The 15,102-nt window shown below is 34.2% G+C and overlaps 1 protein-coding gene across 8 annotated transcripts in view; it reads right to left on the bottom strand.

The window, feature by feature from the left end:
* Positions 1-9,189, bottom strand: part of Wdfy3 (WD repeat and FYVE domain containing 3) — a 221,872-nt gene extending 212,683 nt beyond the window's left edge. For 2 of the 8 annotated variants that reach the window (XM_048784720.1, XM_048784721.1), the window contains exon 1: positions 7,766-9,188. In XM_048784720.1, the coding sequence (XP_048640677.1) occupies positions 7,766-7,917 (152 nt within the window). In that variant the 5' untranslated portion in view covers positions 7,918-9,188. Of the gene's footprint in view, positions 1-7,765 lie in introns of all 8 variants that reach the window. The other 6 variants (XM_048784723.1, XM_015499206.2, XM_048784724.1 and 3 more) reach the window with 5 other exon arrangements.
* Between the last annotated feature and the right edge of the window lie 5,913 nt (positions 9,190-15,102).

The following is a 15,102-nucleotide window of genomic DNA, read 5'->3' as shown; positions in this document are numbered from 1 at the left end:
GAAAGACCCTGTCTCAAAATTAAAAAGTAAAAAAAAAAAAAAAAAATTAAAGGTCCAGGGATGTGGCTCAGTGGCTAAGCTCCTCTAGGTTCAATCCTGGTACTAAAAATAAAAAGAAAAAAAGAAAGGAAGGAAGAAAGAGAGAAAAAAGGGAAAACTTGTGTAGATTTTAAAAGAATAAGGAAAAAAGCAAATACAACATGTGGGCCTTAACTAGATTGTTGTGTGAAGAAAGCTAGAAAATGAAATTTTGGGGACAAATGTGAAATTCAAATAAGAACTGGATTTAACAGAATGTAATTATCACACTGTTATTTTCACATATGAAAAAATAATGTAGTGGTCTTACAGAAGAATACCCTTATTTCCAAGAGACAAAGTATTTACAAGAAAGATGTCATAATGTCAAAATTACTTTCAAATGGTTCAGTAATACCACACCCTTCCCTGAAATGTACATATCCAAGGGAAAATGTATAGGGCAAGATTCTGATAACTGTTGAAACAAAGTTGAAGGTATTTGGATGCCCAATGTATTGCTGGTTAAACTTTTCTGTATGCTTGAAATTTCAAAATATAAAGTTGTTTTATGTGAATTATATCACTAGCAGTCTCTGCTTGTTTTTAGATTTTTAGTATTTTTTTCCTTTCTTTTTTACCATTACAACAGTTTATTTAACAAAAAGTTTGATAGGAAAAGGTACATGACCCAACTTTTACATCTTAGTAAAACAGGCTCTTTAGAGAGGGACATGGATTCCTCTTCTGAACAATCATTATTTATTCTCATTCCAAGACTTATAAGGTGATATTTTTTCTTAATATTACCACCACATTGTTCTGTTACTCACTAGTTGCCATCTTGACATATTCATCTATCACAATATTAATAAATGAATCAAATTCCCACAATATTCCTTGGATATATCGGCCACCACTTAATTTCAATGATAACTTCTTTTCCATACATTTTTTCAGCTTGGGAGCATGGAGATTTACCCCTGTTGTCTCCTAGGCAAGTTTAGAGCTGCTATCTCTAGTATTCTTCATCAAGCAGAAATAAGAAACTTTCCATGGGTCTACAAAGTACTAACTGCTAAATCTTAGAATAAATGGTTACCACTCTAGTCAGGTTATAAGTAAGAAGGATACACAATTTATGACTACTCTTTTCTTTCAAAAACAAATATGTATTGCATCACATATACAACCATATAATTTTCCCATTCTGCTTAACATGAAAGTTTGTGGATGTTATTACACATGTCTTTTTTTAAACATAGTATTCATTACTATGTCTTATCAAGGTAGATAAAATAAAGAAATAAAGTTTATCTTTACAGAATTGTGAATTATTTGCATGTACTTCATATATTCTTATCAATGTTATTATTGTAGTAGTACTTTTTTTTTTAATTCTTAAGGCCGTATCATTCTGAAACTTAGACTGTATGTAAAGTATGCAAAAAGAAGGAATACAAGAACCTAGAGAAAAGGTAAAGAAGACAGCTCAGGTCACCACAGATTATTTGCTGGAATAAATTTCAGAGAAAAGAATTTAAATTTTTTAAGGCCCATTGCTTCTTTAAAACAGTTATATAATTGAAAAGCTCATTAATTTAGATTTACACACCATTTTTATAAATCAGACTTAAAATATATCAACATTCCAAACTCCAAATTAAGAGCTATAGAAAGAAAGTTTGCTACATAACAACACCACAAATCCAAGAAAAAGCTAAGGGCTAATTCAAGTTTTCAAGTTAATAATCTCAAAATACATCAGAACTTAAAACCCCAAAAGTTTTTCCTGGACAATGTTGTTTTGTTTTGTTTTGGCAGTACTGGGGAATTAACCCAGGGATACTAATCACTGAATTACATGCCCAGACCTTTGTTTTATTTTGAGAGAGGATCTTGCTCACTATGTTGCCCAGGCTGACCTTGAAACCGTGATCCTCCTGCTTCAACACCCAAATACCTAGGTGACAGGCATGTGCCAATGCACCTAGCTGGACAATGATTTTCTTCATTTACTAGACAAATGATATTCATTTTCTTCCTGCACATAGTCCCTTCTTAGAGCACTGGCTCTTTCCCCTCATTGAAAAGGAAACTCACTTGAACACATAACGGGGCTCTTCTAAGAACAGCTCACTGGAAAATACTGGACATCCTTAAAAATGTGAGATTTGTGGTTCCTTTCTCAGCAAATAAGAATACAACCAAGATAATTATCTATGGAGCTGAAGGCTAGTGACCTTAATACCCATGACTGACCACTGAACACTAATAATAAAGCTGAGAAAATTATTTATCAGGAAGAAACAAAACCAGGAGTACAAGCAACTCCAGAAAAAGAAACAAAGAACAGGCACCTAAAAATATTCAACTCTCCAGAAGCTTGGCTGTACTTTTTGTACTTGAATTCTACAATATTTGGCACCAGGAAAATTGTTTTCAAAATAACTTTTCAAAAAAGGTGGATACGGACATCCATGTATCTATGTAGATACAGTATTTCCAAAAGAAATAAATGAATTAAATTAACATACCAAATACCAAAAATATTATTAGAACATAGCAAAGTCTGGGGTTCAATTACAAATCAATAGATTCTTCCCCAAAATAGAATGTTAACCTAATATACAGTCAGAGAAGATAGGACAAATCATTCTGTTCCAAACACTTTTTTATTACTAAGCGTTTTCTTACTTTTTTAAGCAACAGAATAAAATCTATGTTTAATATAATCAAAAATATATTAAGAAAGAAGCAATGCACCAGAAGCAGAATAGCAATACAGTCAAATTCATAAGCTAGATACCTACATTTTAATCTGGCCCTGCTATTTCCTAATCCTGTGACCTTGGGCAAGTTTCTTCTCCAACTGTTTCTAACAATATAAAATTAGAATAATAATAGAATCTATCTCATAGGGTTGTTAGGAAGAATAAATGATGGAACACTTGCTTAAATAAAACCCTAGGAACAGTAAATGCTAACTGCTATTAATATTATTTTTATTATCATTTAGCTATTATTCATAATAAGTAGGTGGATTTCAAATACATCCATAATATTGTAAAAGGAAAGTCCCTGAACAGGATCATTTTTAAACAGGTGTAGGAAATGAAAACCATTTAAAAAAAAAATCCAAGAAACAGGAGATAAAGACAAGCCCATATTAAAGAACCTAATCTTCTAGACAGTCTAAGTCCACAGCAGACCTCCATAACAATAGGGCCAAGGAATTCTTTCATTCGAGGCCAGCTTGCTTTCTGATAAAATTCTGTAAAAGCTTTCCTCATATGATCTCTGACCACATTAAAAAACAAAAACCCTATTTTTGAAAGCCCAGTCCCCAGACACAGCAAAACCTCAGGATTATCTACTGAAGCTGGAAGAAGGTAAAGATTTTTAACATAAACCAAATCTTAATTCTGATCTCAAAAGTTTGAATTTTGAGGGATGTGATTGTGGCTCAGGGTAGATAGCTTGCCTGGCTTGTGTGAGTCACTGGGTTCAATCCTAGCACCCCATATAAATAAATAAACAAACAAACAAACAAAGGTCCATCAACAACTGAAAAAAAAATTTTTAAAAAAGGTTTGAATTTTGAAACACAACTAACTGATTGAGAATTGAGTACAAAGAATTCATTCCTATGGGACTCTGAAACATTTCATGGGCCCGTTATAAATAATTAAGAAACAGCTAAAGATATTGCAGGGAGAAAAACAAACATGATACATGATTTATTTCCTACAAAACATGCAATAAGACTAAATATAACCAATTTGAAAGGTCAAAAATTATGTGATAGGAAAAAAGAAAGGGAAGAAAGTTGTGTAGAAGGGAGAAAGACCATAAATTATTTCTGCTATTTAGAGGGGGAAGCATCAAAATATCCCAATTTTTATAAGAAAACTCAAAAATGATTATGTTAAAAAAAAGCAAAGAAAAAATTTGAAATCTGTACTTCTTTCCCTATATGTTTCAAAATCAAATAATTCATTAACTTACACTTTAATTAAGCATACAGACATCCACAAAAATTATTCAAAAAATACTGAATCTGTACTTTTAAAGTATGATTTTAGGATAGGCTTTTTGAGGTCCTTCTCAATACATACAAAGAATTAACTGAATAGCTTGAGAACTTATGTTTTAGATTTTTTTCCCCATTTCCTTCCTTCCTTCTATATCATTTATACTGTCTAACACTTTCTAATTACAAAGACTTAAGGAGGGCAGTGGCCTTCTTTTTCATTCACATAAAGCATGCACACACATGTACACACACACACACACACACACACACACACACACAGAATGTTCAGGCGATTGTTGCTGTTTGACCAAACTGGGATAAAATGTTCATGAGTAGGACTTCCTCCTAAGCTCCATATTTCTCTTAATTAGTCATAGATATTTTTCTAAAAGAATATTAAATGTCTTAGGGTGCTACTAAGCAGCCACAGTCATCTTACAAATATATTGATACAAATAAAGATGCCTTTAAGTAGAAATCTTCATAAAATGGAGGGCCACACAAAGAATGCTCACATGACCATAGACAAAAAGTGCCAAAATGATACACCCTTTACAAGACTGTGAAGAGAAAGAGCATTCCTTCTCCCACTGCTTTCACCCATGTCAACACAAAATAAAACATACAACAAAACAGAGTGGCTAGTAGTTAATTAAATTTAAAAAGAAAATGATAACTTGGGGCTGGGTTTTTGGCTCTGTGGTACAGCACTTGCCTGGCATGCGTGAGGCCCTGGGTTCCATCCTCAGCACCACATATAAATAAATAAAATAAAGGTCCATTGACAACTAAAAAATTACTTAAAAAAAAAAAAGAATGACAACTTGATATGCTAATATTCCCAACTATTTTTGAGGGGAGAAGCGCAGGGCAGTAGCAGGGATTGAACTCAGGGGCACTCAGCCATTGAGCCCCATCCCCAGCCCTATTTTCTATTTTATTTAGAGATAGGGTCTCACTGAGTTGCTTAATGCCTCGCCATTGCTGAAGCTGGCTTTGAACTCGCGATCCTGCTGTCTCAACCTCCCAAGCCACTAGGATTACAGGCAGGCACCAATGCACCCAGCATTGTTCCCAATTTTTAAAAGTGTATTTAGTAACTGCACAAGTCTCCAAAGATCTATAGCAAAAATAACACTTATGTCCTCCATTTCTGTTTTCTTTCCCTTTCTTGGTAAGTCAATAATTTAAACAATGCTTCAAAACTCCTATCCTTTTATGCAGTTGATTCTATTTTTCAAAAACAAACTGTATTTATAAAATGTGTTGTCAAACAACTAAATGGTAACAGATATACATCCTTATATTAAATATACATCCTTATATTAAACAGATAACAGATACACATCATTATAACCTTCAAATAACCAGAAGTAAAAATGGTTAAGGTTAATGTTTGTAGGAACAAATGGCAGCTAACACAAAGCCTTGCTCTTACTATGTGCCAGGGACAGTGCAAAACCCTTATGAGCTTTATTGGTTTCCCACCTCTAACCACACCAACGTGGTTTCTTATTTTCCTCCTCTCCCTGAAACCCAAGAACCTGCCCTTTAATTTCTAATACTTTTCTTGCATTTATGTTCATCTTTTTAATATACTGGAAATAAGGATTCCTATGAATTCAGTTTGAGAAATACAGCTTTGGCTCATGTTTTGATCCCAACTTAAATGCAAATACATCTAAAAGGAGTACTCCTATACTTTATTATTAGCTATCTGCATTTTAGCAGGAATAAGTCGGATCATTATCAGAGAACACCTTTGAAACAAAGAGCCAATGCAAAGTTTTAAAATGATCTTGCTCTGACCCATGATTTGTTTGGGGGCATCTCATTGAGGAGTCAGTCTGTTCAGGGGAATCTTAGATGGGGTATATAAGAAGAGACCTATCTTTGGAAGTCTGGAATGCAAGACCCAAAGCTTGGAAAGTAGTGGCTACTACTCTTCCCATCACAAAGATTGGAAACATGAAGATAGCCAGTTTCCAAAAAAATGGTAAAGAATGATATGGACCTGCCCAGAAGAGGCACCCTGCTCAGAGCTGACAGAAAACCTAACTATGCTTAGGTCACAGGTTCCCATTGTGCAGCCGCACTGCACTTCTGACTTTGGATCTCAGTGTCTCCTGGAACACTCCCAAAAGCCTGATAACTTCCCCTTTTTGATTAAGCTAATTTTCACAGGGTCATTTGCAATCACAACAAAACTAACATGGTCAAAAAGGTGCCCTCTCTAAAGCTAAATAACATTATGGAAGGACAAATAACTTCACATAAAAAATAAACTTTTCAATAACCATATGTAAAGTTGAATACAAAAATTAAGACAATTGTTTTGCTGCAGTACTCTTGACATAACTACCTGGCCACTGAGCCATGCAGCCAGTCCATTAATCACTGCCAAGAGGCACAGGGAAGCAGTGTGGAGCTGTGGAGCAGTGACCCAGGTAGACTGGAGCATGAGCAGCAAGCATGGGCATGGTGACTGAGCCCACCAGGCTCACTTTGGCATACAGAAGAGGGGAAGACCTGAATGGGACTACAGTGCTAACCAATAGTGTTGGTACTTTTCCAAACTCTGACTAGCATAACTTTGGACCAATAGCATTGACCCAAGAGCTATATAAACCCCTACATTAGCGCACCCAACTGGCAACCACTGTTCAGTCCCCTGTTGGGTGTCCTCTCACCCTGTGGAAGTTCTGTTTCTAATTACACTTGAATAAATTCTAATCTTAAACTCACTCATTCTCCTCTTGTGAATTCTTTGAATTCACAAGACAAGAACCCAGAAAGAAGAAACTGGCAGTGAGTTGCTGGAGTCTTCTGCAATAGTGGAGGGCGCAATCCACCATTAGGAGCTACAACACATTTCTCAGCTGTAGAGGCATGCAGCTTACACAGACCTCAACTGCCAGCAGGAGTGGAGAAACTCTGGTTTCACTCTGAAGTGCCTTACAACGTCATTTATCTCTTAAACTAGTCACTCAATTACAGTACAACAACAGATTGATGTTCAAAGCCTGCGCTTCAAAATCAATCACAGGTGGTCCCTGACTTAGGATAGTTTGACTTATGATTTTTTGACTTTAGCAATACACATTCACTGAAACCTTACTTCAAATTTTGAACTTTGACCCTTTCCACAATTGTTGATATGCAATATGCTACTCTCTCTTGATGCCGGGCAGAGGCAGTGAGCCACAGCTCCCAGTTAGCCACCATTATAAGACTAAACAACTGATACTCTACACTGTACTGTGCTAAGCTATGAAATTCAGTAGGTCAGGTGTTTTCAAGACAGTTGCAACTTAGGACATTTTCAAATTACAATGGGTTAATCTATCATAACTTGAGAAGTACCTCTAGATTTTTCCAGGAAAAAGATATAGGAAATGATGCTTTAAAATCACAATTTTTGTCCTTCAGGTATCTACAACAAAAGTGATAATGATTTCAAATCAGAATTGAAACTGATGATAATATATTCTAACATACCCTTTTTGTGCAGAAAATTAAAAGCCATCAAAGGAAAAGTGGCTTTCCCTAGTTTACCCAGCCATTAGTGCTAAAGAATGATTGAAAGCCAGGTCTTTTGAATCATGGTTCAGTCAACTTGGTACCACTCAACAATTCAGTAAAGACAATCCTGATACTGTCCCTGGCTCCCTTTTCAACAGACTAAAAAAAAAAAAAAATCCTAAATCTCACCTGATTCTCTGTTCTGGGCTGGCATGAACCCACGGAGAAATAAGAATGACAGGCACTTTCTTCCTGAAGCAGATGTGGAGAACAACTATACCTGCAATAAAGGAAAGATAAAGAAAACCCAGTTTACGCTTAGAATATAAACTCAGTACCATGTGTCATTCATTTTTAAATGATTCTATCTCCTTTCCTTGCCTTACTTTAATGATGGAACCTATAAGAACACTTTAAAATAGGTAAAATCTGCTCTTAAAAATCCATGAAAATTATAAAGTGATTTGAAGTTGGTCTCTGCAGACCATCTGATTCAAATTCTTCCTTTTACTGGTGGGGAAAGCGAGATCTTGAGAAGTTGTGCAAAGAATTAATGACAACATGGACACTTATTGACAGAACTTGATTCTGAGTCCAATTCTACCACTTCCAGTCCAGAACTCATTTGTACATGATAGATCATACTGACTCCTTTTTAGAAAGAGAAAAAAAAAATCATGTTATTTGTCTAAGTGCATTTATCAAGCATCTGCAAATAAACGAAATATAGAGTTAACCTGATTGGTTCTAAATTAAAATCAGAAAAATCATCTCCTCAAAGGTCACATTCCAGCCTTAAGTTATTTACCTTGCCTAATAAAGAACATCTAAATGTTTCTTTTATTTATGATTTAACCTTCCAACATGAAAACACTAACACATACATCATCAAATCTAGGTTCTAGTCTTTCTTAACTTCGATCTCAACAAGTTTCATGGTCTTAGTCAATTATTTCTTTGGTCTCAATGCTCCTTTATTCAAAAATGAGGAGCCTGAACTAATTCTCAGGGTCCTTCTAACTCTAAAATGTTTATTTTTAACAATATTCTACTTTTCTAATCAAATATTTGTGTTTTTTTTTTTTTGTCATGTAACTCTACGTTTTCATCTCTTTAATCATATTATAATAGTTCAGGCAAAATTAGCTAATTATCATTCAAATACCTATCCAACAATAATCTAGTTTTGATGTCTGTCTCACTTTTTGGGTGTTTTTCATTTTACAGGAATCTAGCTAGAGGTGGGGGTGGTATTCTTTAAAAGTCTACCTCTTGAATAGATTCTAAGGAAAATCCCAAATTATTTACCCCAAATCACTGATTAGATTACACATCTAACATTTTCCTGTGTGACTTATCAAATGGCAGACACAAAGAAGAACTGCTTTAAAACAAGATACTTCCAGTGAAATACTGAATGCTGTTAGAAATTCAAGCAGCAGTGGGGGAACAAGAAGAAGTGGTGAAATATCTCCAAAATTTTGACTTCTGAGTATGGCTTTATTCATTTTTAAACATACTGATTGCTCCATACAATAATTATTTGCAGCACAATAAAATTCAAAGAAACATATAAAATGAAAATCTAGGTGCCTGTTACCCAACTCAAGAACTGAATGTGAATTACTGGCTTTGTTCTACTGATTGGCTCCTTCTTGATTCCATGCCCATCACTCTCAACTCCCCTACCCTCTGAAATGTCTACCCTATATTTAGTATGTATCATTATTTTTTAAAAAGTGTAACACATATTTATATATCCCAATAACTATTTTGCTTATTTGCAATTCTGTAAAAATGATATAAAAAAGCTCCTGTCTTATAGGATTTGACATTTCCATTCAATAATGTTCCCAAGATTTCACCCATGTTGTTACATATAGTTTACTGTCACTTCAAAGTAATACAATATCATTAATGTGCCACATTTTAATTATTCATTCTCTTGTCAAGAGCTTCTTGCTTTTGTTTTGTTTTCTGTTTTAGACATTTTTGTTACCAAAGTTCAGATACTTGTCTCCTGTTTCACATGTCCAAAATTTCTCTTAAGTAGGAGTTAAGGACTTCATGCATGTTCAATTTTTCAGAATGATACTGATTTTATTTCCCTCAAAGTGTTTAGCAATTTATAATCCCACCAGCAACAAGTAGCTGATGTTCATCCACATTCTTTCCAATATTAATGTGAATTTCTTAATTTTAAGATATAAAATGATATATAATTATGGCCTTAATTTGTACCTTCCTATTAATTATGAGCATTTCTTCATATTTATTGTCTAAATCATGCTTCTTCTCAGATGAAACACCTATTCATATCTTTTGCTCATTTTCCTCTTGAGTTGCTTGCCCTTTGCTTATTGTTTCATAGAAATTTTATAAGTATTTTAGATGTTGATTATCTGATTTTATCCGTTTTGAATTACTAGGTACAGAAAAATATTGAGATAAAGAAGCAGAAACAGAAATGTGAAAAGCCAAACAATTAGAAATAGCAAGTTAGAGTAGCCATGTTTTTCTCAACATATTTTTTAATATAATGCAATCTACAGCTATCTTAAGGTACCAGAAATATAAAATATTATATAATCAATCCAGCTTTATAATCTTTCATTTTAATATAGATTCAGACAAAAGCAAAGGCTATGAAACTACTTCAGTGCATTCTAATTGCAGTATGCCATATAATTTCAAACAGATTTTACAAAGGTCATAATTTAGACAGAGTGCTCCCATTTTGACCCTGGCATTTTACATCATACTTTTTTTGAATAAGTCAGTTACACTGTCAAAAGGGCAAGGTTAGCTGTGTATGCAAACATGTATGAGAACTGAATTTCAAAACTAGATTTTAGAAATTAGAATGGAAACTTGGAGTCTAGACTTGGCTATAAATTTAGCTATACCTCTTTGGTCCAGTTATGTCTTGAGTTAATTTTTTTATACTTAACATGGGAATTGTGTTGGGTAAATTCTAAGGAATATACTCTTGAGTCTGAAGATCAAATAGGAAAAAATAATAATTTCCCAGGTAGTCTTGAAAGACTTTTAATCTCTTTCCAAGTTATACAAAGTAGACAAATGTATGTCAAGGTCATTGTACTGTCATGTGTAACTAAGTAAACAAATAAAAAAATAAAATTTTTTTTAAAAAACACCAAAAAAAGTAGACAAACTAAACAATAACCAAACGCTAATTTTCTGAAAGAAAATTTTAATTCATAGTTTTATAGCCTTCCTATTGCTTCCCAAGACTTTTGGCAAATCATCTGATGAAAAACATCAGGAAGAAATCAAAAGTCAAAGCCTGAATATTCTACAAGCTTACCTTGATTCCTATATAAGTAATCAAAAGAGAACTTCCAGAATCTCTCCTGATACCTACCCACCTACGTGACTTTTTACCCTCCTACTCTGCTTCACTTTCAGCGGTCACATCAAAGTTTAATTCTCCCACTTGGCTATAGATGTTAAAGCCCTACTCCTATGCAAGGACACTGCTCTAGTTAAGTCCCACTTTTCCCTCCTATAGCATCAGCTTCCCCCTTCAGATAAAGCAAAACCAATGGCAAATACATCTCCAACAAACAAAAACATTTTAACCCCAAACATCCCTCTAGATGGTCAATGATTTTCATGTCCTTTATGGCAAACATCACAAATACGTATTTCCTGCCTTCAAGTATACTTGCATTCAAACTGAGCATGCTCCAATGAGACTTTTACTCCACACAGCACCACTGAAACTTGACCAACAACATACAGATCATTAAATCCAAAGGCCACTTAGTTCTCACCTCTCTAGACCTATGGGCAGTATTGAAGTCATTCACCATGTCCAATACCTTTTCCTTCCCTGGCTCTCAGGTTCTCCTGGTTTCATCCAGTTACCACTGGCAACTCCTTCTCAACTTTCTTTGTTCCTCCTCCTCTTCTCCTTGACACCCAAAGTACAAGTTCTTACCCCTTCCCCCTAACCCATCAGCTAATACCATTGACTAGCTATCAAATATATCCAGAATTGCACCACTTCTCACCACCTACACAGAACTAGCTATAATCTGTATCATCTCTTACTCTGGTTTTGATCATAGTGGAGTAACTGACCTTTCAACTTCAACTCTTCCCTTTTTGCAGTCCCTTCTCATCAAAGTAGCTAGAGTTATCCTGACATCCTTACATAAATCATATAATACAACATCTGCTCCCCTCATTTCCCAATGCCTTCTCATTTCAATCAGAGTAAAAGCCATTTTTTTTAAGGTCATAAAAGAACCTACATAATTTGGCCCCCATTGCTTCTGACCTCATTTCAAAATGACCTCCTTATTCTTTTTACAGGCCAGGCACACCACTGCCTTAGGGTCTTTATACTTCTATTCTTTCTGCCTACATGTTTGTCTATGCATTTATGACTTCTGCATGCATCACTATATTGCTTCATATGATTGTTTCCATATGGTTCCTCAAATGTCTCCTAGGCAAAGTCTTTACAATCCCCTCTACTTAAAATTGATTTAAATTGCAACAAGTCTGCCCCCAGTGTACCCTAACCCACTTGTGATTTCTCTCCAATGTTACCAAATGACATTAATTTATTTTACTTTTGTTGTTTATCTGTCCTCCCATGAAAATATAAAATCCATGAGACGAAGATCTTTGCTTTGTTTGATACTACATTTTCAATGCTTGAAAAAGGTCTAGTGTACAACAGGCATTCAATAAATTTTAATGAACAAAAGAATAATTACTTCCTTAGAGGAAAAAAACAAACCAGAAATCTCTGAGTTTATAAAACAAGACAATCTAAATAATCGGGGGACAATAATTGGATTTTGGAAGTAAAATAATCATTCTAAACTTTCTTCAAAAGATAAGTGGTAAAAGACTACAGTTGACATTGCAGATAATACTTACAAAAACTAAATATAATCAATAAAGTAACCAGTTCTCAAAAACCTGAGGTTTTAAATTCTGACCATTCGCAGAATGACTTCTTTATTTTCCACTAACTGCTGTCATATTCAACAAAGGGTGGCTTGTAGAGACATGACACCAACACACAGGAAAATATTATAAAAATGTTCATTCCAAACTGGTTCCAAAGAAACAGGCTCTTTTTAAACAAGGAAAGTCTAAAATTAAAGGACAGATATTTTTAAATGTTTTGAATAGTTTGCTTGGAAGTAATTTAAGCCTTAGAAAAACGTTGCAAATACTATATACGAACACAAAATACCCACAGATTGGCCTGTTGTCGAAGTTATTCCCTTTGCTTTATCATGTGTGTTCAAGGATCTCTCCACTGTCTTGCCATTCACACACACATACACACCTACATTTTTTCCCCTGAACCAACTGAGGATAAACTATATACATCATAGTCCTTTGCTTCTATGTGCATTTCCTTAAGAGATACTCTCATATAAATAAAGCACAGATATCAACTTTAGCAAATTTAACATTGTTATATTTTTTTCTACTCTGTGGCCTGCATTCCAATTTCTCGACTGTCTCAATAATATCCTTTACAACATTTTCCTCCATTTAATATAAGATCCAGTCCAGGGTCAGGCATTGTAGTTTATGGTTCTCTTTCCTAAGCCTCCTTTAATTTGGAATACTTACACAGCCTTCATCTTTTATGACATTAACTTATTTGAAGAACAAAGGCTTCCCAGCACCTTGTTTTTAAGTAGAACACTGTGATTTTTTATTTGTATGATGTTTTCTCCTGACTAGATTTAGATTATGCAGTCTTGGCCATAATACAACATAGATGAGGAGGTGTCCTCATAAATTGTCATATCAGGAGTCACATTGTGACCCTCTACCCATATTGTCGGATCTCACTAGTGCATAATCACTATTTTATGCCTTGTAAATAATACAGAATCTGTGGGGAGATACTTTATAACTGTGGAAATACATTTCTGATCCATGTCTCCCATGGATTGTCAGAATTCTTGCCCTCCCTAATTTTTATTATGCTAGCTACAAAATGATGATTTTCCAACTGTACAACTTAGACTTCCTTATAAGCAAGAGCCCTTCATTCTCCTCTACTTACTTATTTGCAGTTTATTATAATTGTGGATTAATTCCTATTTTTAATAGCTCACAGTTAATTATTATATTTATTTGATGATCAAATTGTCCTATTTAGAATAGTGGAAATATAAACAAGCTTCTTATGACATGCTCACATCATTTAAAAAACATCTTGTTTTCTAGCATTAAAAAAATAATAATTTGGGTTCACATAATAAATATCCTGCCCTAGCCTGGAGTCAGCTATTTCTGAGAACTCTGGTCCCAACTTTGAGTTGGGAATGATAATAGAGACCAAGACTTAGGAATTAGGCATGCTCCATGCTTCTTAGACTTTTCATTGGACAACGCTAGAAAATATATGCATATATATACATAAGACAAATGTGTATATATGTTATAGATATATATGCTATTTTTAAAAATGAATTCACATGGATACTTTCAATTCCAATTCATTCCCACAGGACTTATTTTTGACTTATATTTCCATCTCATATTTGTATGTCCCTCCTTCCTCACTTTCAAAATTGATTACTAACATATTTAATGAAGGAAGACTGAATGTTTTTGGTCTTTAACATTATACTTAGGAAGCCCTAGCCAGTGTGATAAGGTAAGAAAAAGAAACAAAAGACACACACTGGAATGGAAGAAATGAAAAATAATAGTCTCTATTCTTGACAACAATGTCCATATAGAAAATCCCAAGGATTCTATCCCCCCAAAACCCATAAAAACTACTATAGTTAATAAGGGTACATAGGTAGATAGACTGCCTGACCATTTCTAATAGCACCCCCAAAAAATATGTAATGCATAGGGAGAAACCTAACAAATTATGTGCAAGATTTGTATTTTGAAAAATGACTAGGGCTAGTGAGGTAACTCAGTAGTAGAACTCCTGTCAGTCTAACATGTACAAGGGCCTGAGTTTGATCCCTAGCACTACAAACAAACAAATAAGGGGGGGAAAAAAAGAAACAAAGGAAAAGATTACCCTCCAAACTACAAAATACAAAAGATGATCTAAGTAATGGAGAGACATTCCATGTTCATAGATTAATAGACAATAAATATATTGTTTATCACTATATTTACCTATAAATTCAATGTAACTTAACTAAAATCACAGCAGACTTTTACTTTTTGTAAATTGAAAGGAGGCTTCTACAATTTACATAGAAAAGCAAGAAAACTAGAAAAGCCAAGAAAATTTTGAAACCAAAATTGGAGGACTAACTTGAATTAGCTAAACTAATTCAAGACTTAAAGTAATCACAACAGTGGGGTATTAATATAAGAATAGGTCAATGGAAAAGAACAGAGATTCTAGAAATCGATAACATATATACAGTCAATTGATTTTTGACAATAATGATCAAGCAACTTAATGCAGAAGGGAAAAACTATTCACCAAAAAGTACTAGAACAACTGGATATCCACATGCAAAATAAATTCAAGGAACATAAAA

This window comes from Marmota marmota, unplaced genomic scaffold (assembly GCF_001458135.2).
Source record: "Marmota marmota marmota unplaced genomic scaffold, marMar, whole genome shotgun sequence".
In the NCBI taxonomy this organism is placed as follows: Eukaryota; Metazoa; Chordata; class Mammalia; order Rodentia; family Sciuridae; genus Marmota; species Marmota marmota.
This window is presented reverse-complemented; position numbering and strand designations above follow the sequence as displayed.